General features: G+C 31.4%; 2 protein-coding genes across 3 annotated transcripts; one reads left to right on the top strand and one right to left on the bottom strand.

Annotated features, from left to right (window-relative positions):
* The first annotated feature begins 1,094 nt into the window (after window positions 1-1,094).
* LOC114173261 (probable inactive purple acid phosphatase 1) lies at window positions 1,095-6,905 on the top strand. Its single transcript, XM_028057534.1, has 13 exons — window positions 1,095-1,256; window positions 1,530-1,709; window positions 1,855-1,946; window positions 2,090-2,156; window positions 2,298-2,420; window positions 2,864-2,956; window positions 3,184-3,313; window positions 3,424-3,505; window positions 3,921-4,053; window positions 4,523-4,728; window positions 4,819-4,944; window positions 5,843-6,152; window positions 6,403-6,905. The coding sequence occupies exons 2-13, from the start codon at window positions 1,539-1,541 to the stop codon at window positions 6,706-6,708; spliced, it is 1,839 nt and encodes a 612-aa protein (XP_027913335.1). The 5' UTR covers window positions 1,095-1,256; window positions 1,530-1,538; the 3' UTR covers window positions 6,709-6,905.
* LOC114173262 (magnesium transporter MRS2-5) lies at window positions 6,242-13,533 on the bottom strand. 2 transcript variants are annotated; one of them, XM_028057536.1, is made up of 8 exons: window positions 13,515-13,533; window positions 13,327-13,436; window positions 12,033-12,645; window positions 11,648-11,718; window positions 7,962-8,090; window positions 7,536-7,871; window positions 7,201-7,248; window positions 6,242-7,092 (listed from the first exon to the last, which is right to left on the bottom strand). In XM_028057536.1, the coding sequence occupies exons 3-8, from the start codon at window positions 12,460-12,462 to the stop codon at window positions 6,862-6,864; spliced, it is 1,245 nt and encodes a 414-aa protein (XP_027913337.1). In that variant the 5' UTR covers window positions 12,463-12,645; window positions 13,327-13,436; window positions 13,515-13,533; the 3' UTR covers window positions 6,242-6,861. The 2 variants fall into 2 exon arrangements, with proteins under 2 accessions (XP_027913337.1, XP_027913336.1); XM_028057535.1 differs by lacking the exon at window positions 13,515-13,533 and having other exon boundaries at window positions 13,327-13,506.
* Between the last annotated feature and the right edge of the window lie 5,435 nt (window positions 13,534-18,968).

Raw genomic sequence — 18,968 nt, 5'->3', positions numbered from 1 at the left:
TAAAACTCTGAATGGCAAATGTAATTTTAAATTTAAAATCTCCTACAAATTAATGTTATGAGATTGATATGATATTATTGATACAAAATTTGTCAACGTGGTTAGGAGTTTAAATCCTTATTTGTTAGATATTATGTACACGATAGACCTTTTTTTCGTAATTACTTCTCGATGAGAAAAAAAAAATAGGGTAAAATTATTCCTAAGTTAATATTAGTTTATTCATAAATTTAAAAATAAAAATTTATTAAAAAAATTATGCAAATTAATTTATATTTTTTAATTTATAAAAAATTTAATTATTTTTTTATTTTTAAAATTTCTAATTTGTCCGAAATACTTTAAGTAGAGAATCATGATAGATTCAAAGACAAAAAACAGAGTACGAATTATTTTAAACTTTATTTTTTAAAAACTTAAAATTATATAGTTTTAAATAATCAAAATATTTCCATAATTTTGCATAATTTTTTTATGCAAGCATATTTACCACAAAAGACATTTTAATGATTTTCTTCGAACATAATTTAATTATACCAACTATTGTTAGGGCATATTTAAATAAATTTCTCCATACAAGTTTTGAAAGAAAACTTTGAACAAAATTAAACAAACTTTCTGGTACTCTAAAATATGTAAAAACAAAAATAATTTTTATATAAAAATTGAAAAATAAGGTTATTGAAGTTATCCGTAGCTTATAACAAATATTTTTGTTTTTTTTTTCTCCTTACTTTTTTCTATCTAAAGTTTTAACAAGTCGATTTATAGAAAGGCTTGTTATTTAACAATCAATTTTAATTAAAAGAAATATTCTCATTCTTCTTTCTACGCAATCAACCCAACTCAGCTAAAAGAAAGAGACTTTTTTGTGTGTTTGATTGAGAAATGACAAAAAGGAAAGAAGGAAGATCAACCCTTTGAGGAGATGAATGAGAAAAAGCAACTCTGATTAGGGACGACTAAGCAATTTTCAAAAAAAATAGCACACTCACCCTTTCAACAAGTTGCAGCTTGCAAATTTCAGCCATTTATTAAAAATTTCATATATCTGACAGATATAACAAGTGGTACACGTGTTCAGTAGTTTATATTTGTTAATTGAAGCTTAGTTAAAACATTGTTGATTAGTGAAAGTGGCATCTTTGGTTTTTGCTCCCACGATTTATCCTGCAGATTATTGTCCTGTGAAATATCTCTCTCTGAAATTAAAATCACCCTTTTGAATTTCAAGAAACCAATTAAGATTATTGAAGGCAAGTGAACTCTAATCTCATCTACTTCTTAGAAAAGTTGTAGTTGCCTTTCATATTCTATAATTTGCCATTATCTTTTCTGTTTTTCTGCTACATGACTTTTGGGTTAGTTGGGGAAAGGATAAGTAGCATATAGTATATATTATAAGACATACTTGACTGTGCATAACCAAGTTTTGTGAATCTGGGTTAGAATTTGCAACAAGAATATAGTCTATTTTTGTAATTACATATAGAATGAGGTGTAATTAATCAAAGATCATGCTCAAACAGCTACCTGAAATGGGAGAATCCAAGTTTGTCTCCTTGGCCTTTCTACTGGTTTGTACCATGCTCCAAAGGGTGTGGTCACATGGAGATCAGCCTCTTTCAAAAGTAGCTGTTCATAAGGCAACAGTGTCACTTCTTGACCTTGCTTACATCAAAGCATCTCCAGCTATTCTTGGACAAGAAGTAAGTTTTGACACTATAAATTCATTCATCAGCAGTGTCACTTGTAAACTCTCTTGATGATAACCAACTTGTTTTAGTTTCCATATTATTGCTATATTGCATATTGCCTCATTGCTGATGTAAGTTTTACTGGATTCTTTTATAGGGGCAAACTGCTGAGTGGATAACCCTAGAGTACAGTTCTCCAATTCCATCCATTGATGATTGGATTGGAGTATTCTCTCCTGCAAACTTTAGGTAACATTCAAAATAGATGCCTTTCTTAAATCTTGCCCTAGAACCCTATAAAGGTTCTATTTCATTGTTTCAATCAAATTATTGCCTTGTTACAACCCTGGTTGCTGAGTTTTAATTGATTGCTCCTGTTTTTGGCATTTCAGTGCTTCCACATGTCCAAAAGAAAACCGTAGAGTCTATCCACCACTATTGTGTTCTGCGCCCATTAAGGTACCACTGACCTGTACTATGTTTAGTACTGACATCACCACAGCACAACTGTTTTTTTCTGTAGCTTTTCTTGAAGCTAGGGAAAGTTATCAAAGAAAATGTCGAAGTGAAGGTCTAACGAATGTTTACCCCATTGTGCAGTATCAATATGCAAATTACTCAAGCCCCCTATACAAAGTACATGGAAAAGGGTTTCTGAAGCTTCGGTTGATCAATCAGAGATCAGATTTCTCATTTGCACTATTTTCTGGTGGCTTGTCAAATGTAGGCCATCATTAGTTTGAACTTGCTTGATTAAGTGGATGCTAATATTCTTTGATTTTTATTCTTCTACAAATCACGTTGCATTCACAAATCATTTCGAAGTAGATTTGGTCCGTGAGAATATTGCCATATTTGTTTTTCTTTTTTGAACAGTGAATGGAAGTTAGCAAATTCCTTTAACGGCTACTTCAAGGATGAGTAGCAATTATCATTTTTTATTTGTTTCCCTTTCTCTGCATGCATTTTTTGTACACTTTTGCTCTGCTTTTCTATCAGTCATATTTTCCTTAAGATACTGTGGAAGTCTTAGCATTACCTCTTTTCCGATTTTTCTATTCCCATTCTATCTATGTTTACATGAATTGTAAAGACTCCTAATTTGTTCATCAATTATGAAATGGCTAAATGCAATTTCTCATTCGTTTGTATTTACCTCATGACAGCCAAAGCTTGTGGCAGTGTCAAATAAAATAGCTTTTGCTAATCCAAATGCTCCAGTTTACCCCCGCCTGGCACTAGGAAAGTCATGGAACGAGGTTAGTTCTTATTCTCAAGTCCTAGATTGCATAAAACTTACACAGATGAAATTTTCCTATGTTAGCAAATGTTATGTGAACTTTTGAAGGAAAAAACCATACAGCATGCTGCTACTATCTCTTTTAGTTTTACTTTAAATTACATTTTTGTTACATTTGCTGTTTTTCATCAAATGGTTTCTTTCATTTTATCAAAATAAAACAGTATAACTATGAACTTAAATCAGATGAGTGTAACATGGACAAGTGGATACGGGATCAGTGATGCTGAACCTTTTGTTCAATGGGGTCTAAAAGGAGGGGATCATATGCATTCACCTGCTGAGACACTGACTTTCACTAGCGATAGCATGTGTGGTAAGGGAACTCATCTACCTGTAAATTTAAGCACTCATCGTTCAGTTTGATGGATTTTCTTTTTCAAAAAGGTTTCTCATTGCACACAACGACTATCTATTTCTGAACAGGTGCACCAGCAAGAACAGTGGGATGGCGTGACCCTGGATATATACACACAAGTCATCTAAAAGAGCTGTGGCCCAATAGAATGTATGTTATTTCTAGATTAGGCCTAGTTTTAAGCACTTTTTAGTTTTATGTTTCCCTTGGAAAGGTGTCCGGCATATCCATGAATCTGATATTTAGGTTTTGATTTACCTTAAAGTACGTTACCTTTTCATTAATTGTGAGAATTTCACTCTGAAGCCACCAATTTTTATTTGATATTCTTATCTATTATGGTTGAACACCACCTAGTAGATTCTTGTTATCTTGTTGCATTGTCACTGTATGCCATAGATTTCAGCTTGATTTAGATCTGTTAGCCAATGAAAAATAACTATTATTTTGTTATTGAGCTCCAAACTAGGTAAAACCTATTGCGTTGCACCATATTTTCTACTTAAATTTTGTTTGCTATAATGAAGTCTTGACAATTTAATTGTGCTTTCTGCTTATTGTGCAGATATGAGTACACGATAGGACACAAATTAAACAATGGTACATTTATCTGGAGCGGAAACTATCAGTTTAGAGCACCTCCTTTTCCTGGACAGAAGTCCTTACAACGTGTTGTCATATTTGGAGATATGGGAAAGGTTTGAACTGTTACGAAAAAGTTATGCATTCATATATTCAATGGATGACATCTGTCATGTTTCTTAGTATATGCTGATAATTTGATATCTAAAATTGTGATATATGCATATACTCAGTATATTATATCAATTCTATCTTGCTGGACATTCAAAATTCTAGTCTATGGTTTCAAACCAAAGAATGTACTATAGAATGAATGAATGCTTATGAGAAGACTTGTTTCCTTACTCATTCTTCAAGAGGCAGATATAGTTTCATGTGTTCTGCATATTAAGGGGATAATTGTTTAAGTGTAAGATAAGATATAGTTGTTAGCAATACAATGGTTGCAATTGTAATTGCATCAATCATATTTGTCTGTAATTTTCATCTATATCAACAATCTTGATGAGACTAAGCACGACTATATTCAAAACCTTGTGCCTATGAGATCAATTATGAGTATTTGATTGATAGTTAATCATGCAGGAGGAAGTTGATGGTTCCAACGAATACAACAATTTTCAGCATGGCTCAATAAACACTACTCTGCAGCTTATCCAGGACTTGGAAAACATTGACCTTGTTTTCCATATTGGAGATATATGTTATGCAAATGGTTACCTTTCTCAATGGGATCAATTTACAGCACAGGTGGAGCCAATTGCATCAGCTGTGCCTTACATGACTGCAAGGTTTTTATACAGCTTACCAAAAAATTAGTCTAGGATGTGTTTTATTTTATTTATTTATGATAGTCATGCTCTTGTGGTGTCTTTGGCCAGTGGGAACCATGAACGAGACTGGCCTGGAACAGGATCCTTTTACGAGAACATGGATTCTGGAGGAGAATGTGGTGTGTTGGCACAGACTATGTTCTACAACCCTGCTTCAAACAGGGCTAAGGTTTGGTATGATAATATGACGTCTATTTGAGATGATAATCACTAAAATAAATTTTGTAAATTGTATGATGTTTCCTGTGTAGAAAGTTTACCTTCTGTTGGTTTTAATGATGTTTCATGATTTGGGTATGAACAAAATGAATTACTAAGAATTGCAATGTTATTCAATGAAGTGTAAATAGTCAAAATAATTCATTCTAAGGCTTTACATTTTTGCACCATCTCTTTTTTGTTAATGATGCTGCCCTTTTTTTTTAACTATTACTCCAAAACTATTCCCATTTAACCCAGAAAGGGTTTACAAATCACTTTTGAAAAGTTAATCCCAAGAAATATTAAAACTCTCTTCCTGAATTTGAACTGTGAAGTGATTCAGGGGAAAAGAATGTTGCTAGAGCTTACTACTCGCTTATAGAATATACATTACGTTCTGGAATTAAAATTTTGAAGAAATGGTGACATTTTTATTTTGTTTTGGAATAGCAGTTAAAAAATGAATAAAGGGTAATGCCATCAACATAAAAGAGTAAAGCAAAAAGAACCACCACCTTGTATTAATCATATATTATCATCAGTTCCTAAAATATGCAGTTAGTCTGAGTTATTAGGCATCAAGATCTAAATTAAGGGTTCATTCATACTCTCTTTAGATTGAAAGTAAATAGGAGGGAAAAGATAACGAGGTAGGTTCAATATGTAAAGCTTAGTGATAAGGAATATCATTTATTTTAGTTATGGCAAAATATTACATTTTAGTATCTGGAAGGATAATGTAATGAGGCATTGTAATAATTTTATAATAAAGTTCACTAATGGTTGCTTTTGGTTTAAAAGCTTTAGGTACTATAGAATATTCAACACATCAGGTATTTGGAACATGTTACATTTCTACTTCTTTCACCAGGTATTCAATTGACTATGGCATGTTCCGCTTCTGTATTGCTGACACTGAACATGATTGGAGAGAAGGAACAGAACAATACAAGTTCATTGAGCATTGTTTCGCTTCAGTTGACAGACAAAAACAGCCGTGGCTAATTTTCCTTGCACATAGGGTACTTGGATACTCCTCTTGTATCTGTTATGCAGAAGAGGGATCATTTGCTGAACCAATGGGGAGAGAGAGCCTTCAAAAGCTATGGCAGAAGTACAAGGTGGACATTGCCATATATGGCCATGTGCACAATTATGAGAGGACATGCCCCATATACCAGGTTTCTACAACCATGTGCTTTCTTCCATTCAATTTTTTTTAATATAAAGCTAATATTTAGATTAACACACATCAAGAATTAGGCGTAAAGAAATCAAAATGTCAAGTTCCCTAATCCCTACTGTGCTCTTCTTGACAAAAATGAAACAGATAACATTTTACATGCCACAAATAGCATTATTTAAACCTGAAAATCGGTACGACAATGTGAATTTTCTCTACTAACAACTATCTTTTACATTTTGCAACAGAATATCTGCACTAATGAAGAGAAACACCACTATAAGGGAACCTTAAAGGGGACAATACATATTGTTGCTGGTGGTGGTGGAGCTAGCCTTTCAACATTTACTTCCATCAAAACCAAATGGAGCATTTTTAAAGACTATGACTATGGATTTGTAAAACTAACTGCTTTTGATCACTCAAATTTGTTGTTTGAGTACAAGAAGAGCCGAGATGGGAAAGTTTATGACTCTTTCAATATATCACGCGATTATAGAGACATATTGGCCTGCACCATGGATAGTTGCCCAAGTATAACAATGGCATCTTGATTGATGAAATGGTGAAAAATTCAGTTTATCCATCAATGTTGAAGCAGTGAATTATGAAAAAATTATCTTCCACAAGCAGATAGATGTTATATTCGGGTGCAAGCTGTCATCTTGACCAATGCGAACGCACACTCAATTTATTGGTATTGAAGTTTAAGTTGCAAGCACTTTCTTGTACCTAAAATAAGATAGGAGAGCAAAATACAATGCTATACAAGCAATACCAGTAATTACCAAAACCAAATTGAATCCAGATGGATAGTCAAAAACTGTGGTTTCAAAGTTCATTCCAAATACACCTGCTACAGCAGTAAATACTGCAGCTACCAACGTAGCAGCTGTAAGAAGCAGCTCAAACTGTATTAGCTGGTTCTGAATATTTCCCTGTAATAAATAGAGTGAAAAGTAATGCTGCCTGTGGACACAGTTTAGAGCATCAAAGAATTGAAGGAATATTCAGCAGAATGTTGCAAACTGTTAATGTCAGCTTACCAATTTTATGTTGATAAAATCTTCTGTGTCGTCAATGTATTCTTTGAGCTGCATTACCAGCAGAAAAAAAAATATTTAGCATTTGCATGAAGCGCCTAAATAATAAAACCATATGCTATTAGTTAATATAAAATGTCACTGTGGCTGCTACTCATAAGAAAAATTCATAATGCAACGGGTTGATTGGGAGAAGGCTTGCCTGAGCTAATTTAATGTTTATATGAGTACCTTAGCTATATTACCCAATACTATGATATCCAACATAAGATACCCTATGTTATAAGCAACATGGGTAGATTGTAATGCTACAGCTGAGTAGGTCAAACTTCTCATACCGATAATAGTGTGTTAAGAGTATTATCAATGACTACAAAATATGCTTCAAGCAACATTTCGAGTGGCTCAATCTTTTCCCCATTATCAGAAGACACCATTGAGCTACCAGGTTTGCTAGAATTTCCAATGCTGCTGAAAGCCCTTTGCAACATCTGGACTCCACTAGTCGTTCGCTCGGGTGAAGCAGGAGCTGACTTTGAAGTCAATCCACCAGATGCATTAGTTTGAAAACAATCATTAATAGTGCAAGTATCAGATCTTCTCTTTTTCTCCGTTAGACACATCTCAGCCATGTCACCATCATCATCCATAAGATGTTCAATTTCATCACGAACCTGGGAATTAACAAGTTACTGGTTGCAGGTAATAGAAAGACAGAAAAATTGAGGATAGTAATCAAGGATAATAATTCAACATTGATCAACCTTCTGAACTCGTTGAGTCAAAGCAAGCAGGTGACCTTTAAATCTCCTAACACGTTCCAGATTTAAAGTACTGATAGATGAGGCTAGTTCATCTAGCACAGGATATATTTCCATTTCCAGTTCGTTTACCTGTCAAATAACAACCTTCTTAATATACGGGATTCAAGATAACAATTTAATTGCATAAGGCTGGAAGCTTATTCAGCATCTTTTTCTAGTGCCTTAAGCTATGCATATAATGTGACATAAACATAATGACCTGAATTCCAACGCTGAAACAACAATTTGCAAACATACAAGCTATACGACTATACCTAGTCTTGAGCCACTGAAATTTGCACTTCGATGACCTAGGTCCTAAGATAAAATTAAGATATGAGAACAGTGATAAACCTTCATTCCTATGGATTTCTTGAGGGATATCATGAAACTTCATATGTTAATTTTAAATCTTGCATTGGTTTTTGCCCAATTTCTCTTGTTTTACAGCAAAAGTAATGAATTCGATGAGTTCAGATGAAAAATAGGTAAGCACATTTGATGGAGATATTAACCCAAATGATGTTATGAAGATATTATTAACAAAAAGGGTTTCTTGAAGAAAATTATAGAGATATCTATTGAGGCATGAATTTAAAGAAACTCTATCCAAACAAAATATATCGAATCTCAATCCCAAATTTGGTGGATATAATGAAGTAATCCTCTTTCTATCCGTATCAAAAGAGTAGGAACTATAGATTGGATACACTCATCTTCGATCATCTTATCATCATTCATAATACCTAGAATTTTTTACTCATCATTCACAATATTTTGTCATCTTGGTCAATCTTGGAGCATCACAAACATAAATTGTCAATAGTTCACAATAGCAGATATAATTCAACCCAGAGTTATTGCCATTATTGCAGTGGTTAGTTAGCGTAGCAGGAAAAACTGAAAACAGGGTGAAAAATCCTTTTCTCCTTACATCAATCAGTGTAGCAGCACTTCTCGTTCTACTCTTGGGTATGAATTGGGTATGAAGAATATATTTAAAATTATGACCTTTGTTATGTAGTAATACCAAAGTTGAAGATTCGACACCAGGTTCAATAGAAATTTATCGTAATGATATTCTTGCAAATTAAGTTATCAATTGCCACAGATGAATGTCTATATGGATTTAAACAAAGAGAGATAAAACAAGCTGGGGAAAAAAAGTCAAGCAAAGTCTCAAGGTTTTGGGTGAGATTGTTTGATGGTATAATATTTATACATATTAAAAAGTAATACAAAATTTGTCTTAAAAATAATACGTCAAAATTTGTATACATTTTAATGCCAACAAACTTATATATTTTGCTGGTTTCCTTAAATAAATTCTGATAATTTAACTGAATATCACAATGCTTATTTATATCATTCAAGAGTCTTGATTCGATACCAGAAGAATTTTTCATAAAAAAGTCTTTCAAAATCCTAATCAAAGGCACTTCCCCTAAAGTATAACTTCTATCCATTATTTATGAATATACCTTAAATTTTGGATTTTTATTTTTATTTTTTAGCTTTTATAGAACTCTAGTATAAATTATTCAATATAATCTCAAAACTTCAAGCAAGTACTCTTAAAGATTTGAGTTCATTGCTGCATGGAGAAAGGGATTTTATTTGTTTATTCTCTTTTTCTACCATCTTTTGGATCTTTATGGTTGAAAATATATGTTTGAGTACCAGGCAATATTTCATTTTATATCTAAATCCACAGTTTGGGCTATGGTGGACTCAGATTTGATTGTGGATCTTTCCAGTTTTAAATATATTATGTATTTCTGTTCATTAGGTTTGTTACATTGCACTTAGCTGCATTCAATTGGCCATTCTTAGATGTATGAGCATGGATTTATTAATTATGACACAATTAATCATCATATATATGAGGCAAATCAGGTCAATGGTTATTCAATAACCAAACGGTAAGATATAACCAAACGGTAACTCTTCTTACCTCAATTGGTTAATGGATTAGCATCCAACAATCTCTTATTACTTAACGCTTTTCTAGATAATTTTATGAGCCAAAAATTGATTTGGTTAGGAATTGGATCATTACAAATGTGACCTAGTTTCCAAGAGAATTAGTTGAAATACTTAGCTAATGATAGGAACTTGCCTTTTATATGGGAATTTGGAATTATAGTAATTCAACACAACTGAGTCCCGAACCATAGATTCATCTACAATTGACATCCTTGTGTTTGTATCTGCAAATTACTCCATTGTGCACTACTTCATTTTTACTCTTATTCTACATTTTTTCACCCTCTTAATTTGTCGTCTATGGATTAAGAGTCCTGCAACATTGGTAATTGGTAATTGCTAATTGCTAATTGCACACATCAGATGATGATAGCAGCCACAACCAAAATTCAAGTTTGTTATCCTGACAATCAAAGATCATTGGCAACGTTATCCCCCCACCCCCAATTTTTATTCTACCATAAACAATGATAGGGTAGAAATTGACGTGGGACAAAGAGGAGTCATACATAATTATATGTCAGACACCTGGACTTTTAATCAAGGTACTATAACTTGATACTGATGAGCTGATGTAGCAGAGTACTACCCACATGCCATTCATGATGTTAAGTTCAGGTATTTCAAAAAGACAAGTGGTTGACATTGCCTTGCTTCGATTTTCCATTGCACATGTGATGGAGGGACACATAAATGTTGCTACAATGTGATTTAATTAAAATACTTTTTGATGCAAAGCCACTATATTGAGTCAGGTTACGGTTTTTTTATGTTACCATTATTCAAAGTGTCATACTATGCTTTTGCGCCATTACTCTGTGAGATATATTTTTATTTAATGCGTACTAATGTCTTGGTATTTAACATTTTTATCTGCCCGTTCATTTCTTATTTAATGATTAATGAGAATTATTCCATATGTCTATAAATAACATCGTTTAAGACAGATTTTGCATACACCAGACAATTCCTTCTATCCTTTCCTCTCTTCTTTCATTGGATTCTTGTGTTTTGATAGTTATGATGCCTTAATTCTTCTGAGAACTGTTCTCCTTCACTGAGACATGCACTAGTCGCTACCATGGATTTCTGTCTATTCTATTTATGCCTATTAGTTTCTATAGGGTTTTAGATGATTTGGATATATAGAGCTAAGGGTTAGGATTTGTTTTTTTATTAGGGGTTTCATGCTATACAAATAGGTCCCTTGGCTGTATAATAAGAGATAAAGTTTTCCTTAATAATAGATGTTTTCTTATATTTCCTAAGATATTAGCTAGACGACCACCACCCTTTTGTTTGTGTTTCAAATCTCCTTGCACACTATATTACCTTTGTGCTACGCACAATTAATCCTAGGGTTTTTTAACCAGCCAGAATCTTGATTGCAGTGAATGGTGGAAAATATTGTGGGCAGTCAATAGAGTATAATCACGGTCAAGTTATATAGATTATTTGAATTTGCAGGGAAATACTTAGAGTGGATGATGAAAATATTTCCAACATGATAAATCCTGAAGTAATTTAACCATAATACTGACAAGCATCAAGTATATTGCTGCCATTTTCAATGTAAAATAGAAAAATTTAGAAAATATACTATCACATTCACAGCCCTAATGTGGAAGATTCCCGAAGTGGACCTTTAGGTCAATTTATACCTGAGCATCTAAAGATGTGCATGTCAATTCTAGAGCCAACTCCAGTGCCCTAATTTCAAAAGGTAGATCATCTGTTAAAAAATGGAAGACAAAGTAAGCAATCCTATGCAGTAATCATCTCCATCAAAAAGCTTAAAAAAGTGCTTAATAGCTTGGAAATATAGTAGATTTAAGTATTACGAAGAAAAGACTCCACAGCTAAAAGAAAACTCAATGTCAATCCGTTATTATTCTTCATCCATTCCCTAACAGTGTCCCAACAGAAAAGACAAATAGGTAAGTTAAAATCGTCACAATAAACCTAGATACATATAAGGCATTTTTTATGAGTCTTCCTTGCACCTAAATCTATATGTTACATCAATGAGCTGAAATCCTTCCTTACCAGCTTTTTCATTCTTAAGGCGACTGCATAATTCGGACCTGTACTGACCAACACTACCATCCAATGAATTCATCAGGATGACCTCATCAGCAGTGATTATACATCGAATTTGCTCAAGGTTGACTACAATAGCCTTCTCCCGTCCTAATATTGCTGAAGGATAAATAAACATTGGATCCAATAGCCGGAGATCTCTAGAAGGCAAAGAACAATTTCTCATTATAGTTGCCTTGTCAAGTCTCACTGTCTCAAAATTCCCATCATGACCAATTTTAATCCAAGATCGACTTCCATGACCTCTCTTCTTCAGGCCTGATATCCCACTCCCACGATTTATTTGCGCATTGGAATAAGACCTCTCACTGCCATCGCGAGACAAGGAAATCTCAGGTAGACTGGGAGAATAATACTGATCTTGTGTTTCATCCATAGCAATTGCATTATAATTTTCTCACTTGCAATACTGATACAGAATTACTCTTAACTGTGGTAGTCTCCATCAGTATTCAATATTCAGCATTCATTTCCACCACAACCTTGACATACAGGTGATAACCGGATCAAGAACTGCATCTAAGGTGATCCATACGTTGTGCCTTTCTCAAATTAAAACCTGAAATTGGCACCCCAACAAGAAAATTACTGGACAACGGAATGTGAAAAAAAATAAAATAAAAGAAATACAGAAAGAGGCCATATTCACGTAATCCATCTAATTGGAGAATTAAACGCAACCAATAAGAAAACTAGCAAAGTGACGCATGAGTCGATATGAAAACTAACAAATAGGAAAAAGAATGTTACACTTTAACCACATATCACGCTTTAATTGAAGAAGCAAGCAACAGACAAGTAGTTTCAACTGAATTGAGTAATAAAACCTTAACCAAAATAAGCAATCAATTAATAGATGAGTTTCAATACATAAAAATAATAGATGAGTTTCAATAACAAAAACGAAAGGGGGAAAAAACGCAATGATGTGATAATTACCATCATTCAATTCAATACATAATTTGTATTAAGATTCAAAAAATTGCTTTGCCAGTAAACTCGGCCAGATACTAATAGATGAGTTTCATCCACTATCCTTTAAACTTGCCAACACTAACGTTGTGCCAAAATACCAATTCACACTAAGTCACACTCCCACTCCTTAACCTTTTACTGACAGCACCCACCAATTCCCGAGTCTCATACAAGATTTCATCTTTTGCATAAATACCACCACCCCATTAACAATTTTTGTCAAATCAGATTCAAACAGTGGAGTAAATCGAAAACCCAGAGTTACCTGAAGGTCGAGAATATGCAGAAAAGGTTTGAAAGGTGGAAGATGGGTTGAAGTAAGATTGCGAAAGGGTTTCTATTCTCAGAGAGGAGAGACGAAGAAGATTACGAACACTGCATTACGAGAAAAGAAATTATGAAATGTACGTAAGCGCTTTTCATCCGAATTGCTTTAAGTGTTTGATTACTAACCTTTTGGGTTGCAATTTAACTTCTTTTTTTTATGTTTTTGAAAGAGTAAAACAGCTTGACAAAGGTAGTTATTAGTTGTATATGTTATGCGGTACACAAAAGGTTTCTTCATCTAAGTAATTTTTTAATTTAGTTAATATGTTTTCTTATTAAATATATTTATATATATATATAATGTGTTTTATCTTTAAATTAAATTATAAAATATTTATTTTTGCTGTATATAAAAGTCTTATAAAATAATATTTTAAATAAATTATATGTGTGTGTTATATTATGAAGTGTGAATCTCTCTTTTTTTTTATTAAAAACATACTTCACATATAATTTGTTAGAATGATATTTTACATTACTTTCATATTAAATATTTTATATTTTAATTTAAAAATAAAATATATTTTCTTACAATAATTTAAAAACAAAAAAAATATATTTAAATTTTTTGTTTGTATGATAAAGGTAATGTTTCTTCTTTATCTTCTTATATGGGTAAAAAAAATCAGCTTTGTAACCTAAAAGTATATATTAAATATTTTATAGTTTAATTTAAAAATAAAATATATATTTTTGAAATAATTTAAAAGCAAAAAGACATATTTAAATTTTTTGTTTGTATGAGAAAATATAATGCAATTCCTACTAAGGTAATGTTCCTTCCTTATCTTCTCTTCTTACGTTGAAAAAAGAAATATGTAACCTAAAAATTAATTAAAAGATGAAAATTATTAATAGTTGATGTTATGAATCAATGGTTCATTGATTTGATACAATGACTGCTATAATTGACTGATTTGTTATGATTACTCGTTATCAGATTTAAATATTTTATTAACAATTTGTATTCTTTATTTGTTATTGGTTACATTTTGATCTAGAAATGAGACTTTTCGTATAACTAGTAAGATACACCTAAAAGTAAAAGTTGTTTCCCATTCTCTCTTTCTTATCTTTTTTTCTATATTATTAGTTTTATTTTATAACATGTTATCAATATGATGTTCCAACCAATTGAGTACTAGTGGAGGCAATTTCTCTTTAAAGACAATATTTTACGTGTCTTTATCTAGACTCTTTCTAATCCTTTGTTCATTTACAATTTTATTTTATGTGGTAATTCTAAACATGTCAAACCTAATTTGTGGTCCTTTATTATTACAAGGAAGAATTACTTATATTAAATATTAGATGCTGAAATACATGTAGATGTAATGAGTTTTGGTGCTGCCATTACAAAAATAAATAAAGCAATTAAGAAACTAATTTCCTCCTGCAACAACAATATTGTGGAAAGGGAGTTCACAAATATTTTGAATTTATTTCATGTATTCTTATGGATGAATGAAAAATCATAAGACCCGATGAATTGGCTATGCTCAATTCCCAAAAGTAAATGTCGCAATATATCTTTGATTTATATTTTCATGGTCATAGTCGTGACTTTGATTGTGGTTGTGGTCGTGCTAGGGATCATGGTTGTGGACATGGTCATAAAGGAAATTTCAAAGAGGGATTTTATCATTAGAAGTAAAACAAAATGTGAAAAAAGGAAAAAAAAAGGTGAAAGTAATGGCAAGATGAAAATATAAGTTATATTACGGTGGTAAAGGTAATTTGAGTTGTACTTGTCGCGCGCTAAAACATCTTAAAAAATAAAAAGAAGAACATAGAAACACATTTTGCTTATGATGATAGTAATTTTGATTATGACGATATGGATGTCACTCATCTTTATATTGTTGCTTTCTCTGTTAAACCAAATGGAAACATTATTGATCACCTCATTGGTGATGAGAGTGTTAAAAAGCAAATCAAGCAAAATATCATTAAAAATCACTATTCAACATTTGATACCATTCCCAAACGCAGGAAAATTTAAAATTTAATAATTGCGTATAAGGAGGCAATACTTTATAAATAATTTAATACAAATCGAAAATCCAAAATACAAATATTCTAAAACTTGTTTCTTTAATAAGATTCCCCAAGCTAGCCCTCACTCTGGCTCTATGCCTCGCCATCATCACCTATAATAACATCTGCTTCTGTGTGGCAAGTCACACGATCATCGTCAAACACAAAAAAAAAGGATGAATTCAAATAGAATAAAATATGCATAGACCACATAAATACCTCACCTAAAGGAAATAATAACTTCACTTGGCAATACTGACACCTTTAAAACCTTATAACACAAGATAAAAATACATTCATAGTCTCATAACCATATGAGACCAGCACATCACATCACATCATGCACATACTCGACCATGGCCTTAAGGATATCATATGCTTCCACGAACCTACCCGCTCGTGGTCCAACCTCTCGAATCTACCCGCTCGTAGTCCAACCTCTATGAACCTCCCCACTCATAGTTTAAGACGTGTGACCACATCCAGTTACGAAGCTCTCCAACTCGACCCACCACAGATTGATGACTTAGTGAGCCAACCTAACCCGACTCACTTATTAGTGAGCCAAAAAAAATTGAACCCGACCCGGCTCATCACGGGTTGATAGGTTAAACAGATTGGCTCACAAACTCACTTGATTAAAAAAAATACAATTTTTTATTTTTTTCAGTCAAAACTAAATTATAATTCTAATTAAAATATAATTAAACTTTAATACAATCCAAATACAAACAAAAATCATAAAATACAAATTATCTATGTGTTGGCTAAAAAAACAACTTAGCATGACCCAAATGCAAAGCTCAACTTAACAGAAAACATTTGTGTGACCTTTTATTTGCGGGTTGGTGAGCCAACCCGGCTCACTACGAGTTCAACCCGGATGAGCCGGGTCAAAAATCAACCCTATTGAAATTTGTAAAAAAATTTCAACCCAATCCGACCCAAACCCGTGGTGAGTCGGGTTGACTCGCAAGTTCCAACCCATTTTGACAGTTCTAGTTACATAGTAGAATTTCACCAACTCATATCATTGATCACTCGACAAAACGCAATAAAACATTTAGAAAATCAATATAGCCACAGTACCAACCAAAACCATAGAAAATAATCAACAGGGCTTGCATCACATTGTAGAACCCAGAGAATGGTTCATACTGCATTAAAGAATATAGAATGTTGTACTAATTTTCCTTCACTAGGCTTTTATCCCAAAGAGACTTTCCTAGTAAGGTTTCAATGAGACACATTCTCTTAATGGATACTCAAAGAGGAGTGTTATGAATTAATAGTCGTCCATTGTTTTGATATATTTATACATATGATTGATAAATTGATTTACTATGATTACTCATATAATTAATTAGTCTTTATAATATTTTATAATATTTGCATTAACTATTTCATTTTCTATCCTTTATTTTTATAATTTGTATCTATAAATATAAAATGATAAAATATACGTAAAAGTTACTCTCCATTATTTTTTTTATTCTTCTCTATTTATTAACTTTATTTTATAACAGTTGAAATATTAGTTTTTTTTTTCACAACAGTTATATTACTATGTCTAATAATATATTTCACTGTTTTTAATAAAAATGTTAAATTATTTTTTTCATTCACACTATAATTAGTCTTAAATAACAACGAAGACAGTGGACCCCAAGATAAATTATGAGTAGTTAGATTGGTTAATTAAATTATAAGTGTTTAATTAAATTAGTGAATTAAACGATGAAGGGAAATATCATTATATATATATATATATATATATATATATATATATATATATATATATTTGTTAAAGGCAAATGATATTAATTCTCTTATGTTTTTCTTAAAATGTTAAATTATTCCTTTTTTTCATTCACATTAATTAGTCTTAAACAACAACGCGAAGACAAAGGACCCAAGATAAATTCTGGAGTACATAGATTATTTAATTACATTATTATAAGTGTTCAATAAAATTAGTGAATTAAATGATGAAGGGAAATAATATATATATATATATATATATATATATATATAATTTATTAAAGGTAATTTTCTTAAAATGAATAACCTAAACTTTAAATAGATACTTAATTTAATTTTGGCTCAATTAGTGATTTACTTCTTTAATTTTTAGTTTGGTTCATTTTTATTCTCTTAGGTTCAATTTAGTCTTCCAATTTTTTCAAAATGTTCAATTTAATTATTTATGTCAAGTTCACATTAACTTCATGCTCGTACATACCACATGTTATTTTGTGAAATTTTTAATTTTTTTAATTTTTTAACTTTTTTTGTTAAAAAAAAACATAAACTATCACATTTCACGTCATGTCTTGTTATGTGTCAATTTGTGGAATTTTTTATTTTTTAATGCAAAAAAAAATGTCACATATCAGGTCTTGGTCGTGTCACATGTCAGCATATCATTGGTTGTTTTCAATTTGGTCCCTGTGAATATTATTTTGTTTAGTTCTTTTCTCTCAATCAATTAGAGTCCAAAGTTAGGAGCTTGGGTTAGTGTCATCTAGGGATGACAACAGGGCGGGGTGGGGACGAGTTTCGCTATCCCATACTCATCCCCGTAAAAAAAATCATCCACATTCTCATACCCAAACCCAATGGGTATCAAACTTTTGTCCCATCCCCATTCCCACCGGATAACAGGTATAATCTCATACTCATACCCATACCCATTTTCTTACTACTTTATATTAATTTTAATTAATTTTTATAACATAATAAAAAATTACGGTAAAGGAAACATAAAATTATCAAATATTCAATATTATGAGGATGATTGTTTCTTTGATATCAAATACTTTGAAATAAATTATAATTGTTTACATTTTAGATTGGAATACCAAATAAAATTTCATGAGAACCAAAACATTTATTAAATTTGCAAACATTAGTGAAACCTAGTTGATAAAATTTAAAAAATATAAAAGGAAAAAAAATCAAATTAAAAAATATTTTAAATGTTTTTTTACTTCAATTTTTTAAATTATAATGAATCTCTTTTTTTTATACATTAATAAAAGTTATAATACATCACTTGATGAAAATGACGCAAAGAACAAATAATAAATATAACAATAAAATTTTAACATAGATCTTGTATCTTTTGAACTCCAATATATGTTGAATGATGATAAAAAAAATATTCATGACAATTACATTAAATTTTTATATTGTAGTAAATAAAAATTATTTATACAATTATAGTGGAAAAATTAAAGTATGATTGTAATGAGTTAGAAAATAAAAAATAATTAGATAAAATTTATCGAAATAGTATTCTACATGATGAAAATAAAAATATTAAAAAAATAACAAATGTGTGTCTTATAAACAATTTGGAGACTATAATCGCACAAAAGAAAACAAATGTATAATTAAGGGTATGATAAGATGAAAAATATCTTAATTGTTTTAGTGAAAGAAAAAAGTTCTTCAAATGAAACAAAAATTAATAATAATAAGTAAAGAATTTCTTTTTATATTACCTAGTAAATGAAAGGTTTATGCTATTAAACACTTAAA

This window comes from Vigna unguiculata, chromosome 2 (assembly GCF_004118075.2).
Source record: "Vigna unguiculata cultivar IT97K-499-35 chromosome 2, ASM411807v1, whole genome shotgun sequence".
Classification (NCBI taxonomy): domain Eukaryota; kingdom Viridiplantae; phylum Streptophyta; class Magnoliopsida; order Fabales; family Fabaceae; genus Vigna; species Vigna unguiculata.
The sequence above is the reverse complement of the archived record's forward strand: the minus strand, read 5'-3'. Positions and strand labels throughout refer to the sequence as shown.

Coding starts and splice junctions, on each gene's coding strand:
- LOC114173261 (XM_028057534.1), top strand. CDS start 1,539: ATGGGAGAATCCAAGTTTGTCTCCTTGGCCTTTCTACTGGTTTGTACC. Junction 1,947..2,089: donor TTCTCTCCTGCAAACTTTAG/GTAACATTCAAA, acceptor TTGGCATTTCAG/TGCTTCCACATGTCCAAAAG. Junction 2,157..2,297: donor TGTGTTCTGCGCCCATTAAG/GTACCACTGACC, acceptor CCCATTGTGCAG/TATCAATATGCAAATTACTC.
- LOC114173262 (XM_028057536.1), bottom strand. CDS start 12,462: ATGGATGAAACACAAGATCAGTATTATTCTCCCAGTCTACCTGAGATT. Junction 8,091..11,647: donor GCACATCTTTAGATGCTCAG/GTATAAATTGAC, acceptor GTTATTTGACAG/GTAAACGAACTGGAAATGGA. Junction 7,093..7,200: donor ATTTTATCAACATAAAATTG/GTAAGCTGACAT, acceptor TATTTATTACAG/GGAAATATTCAGAACCAGCT.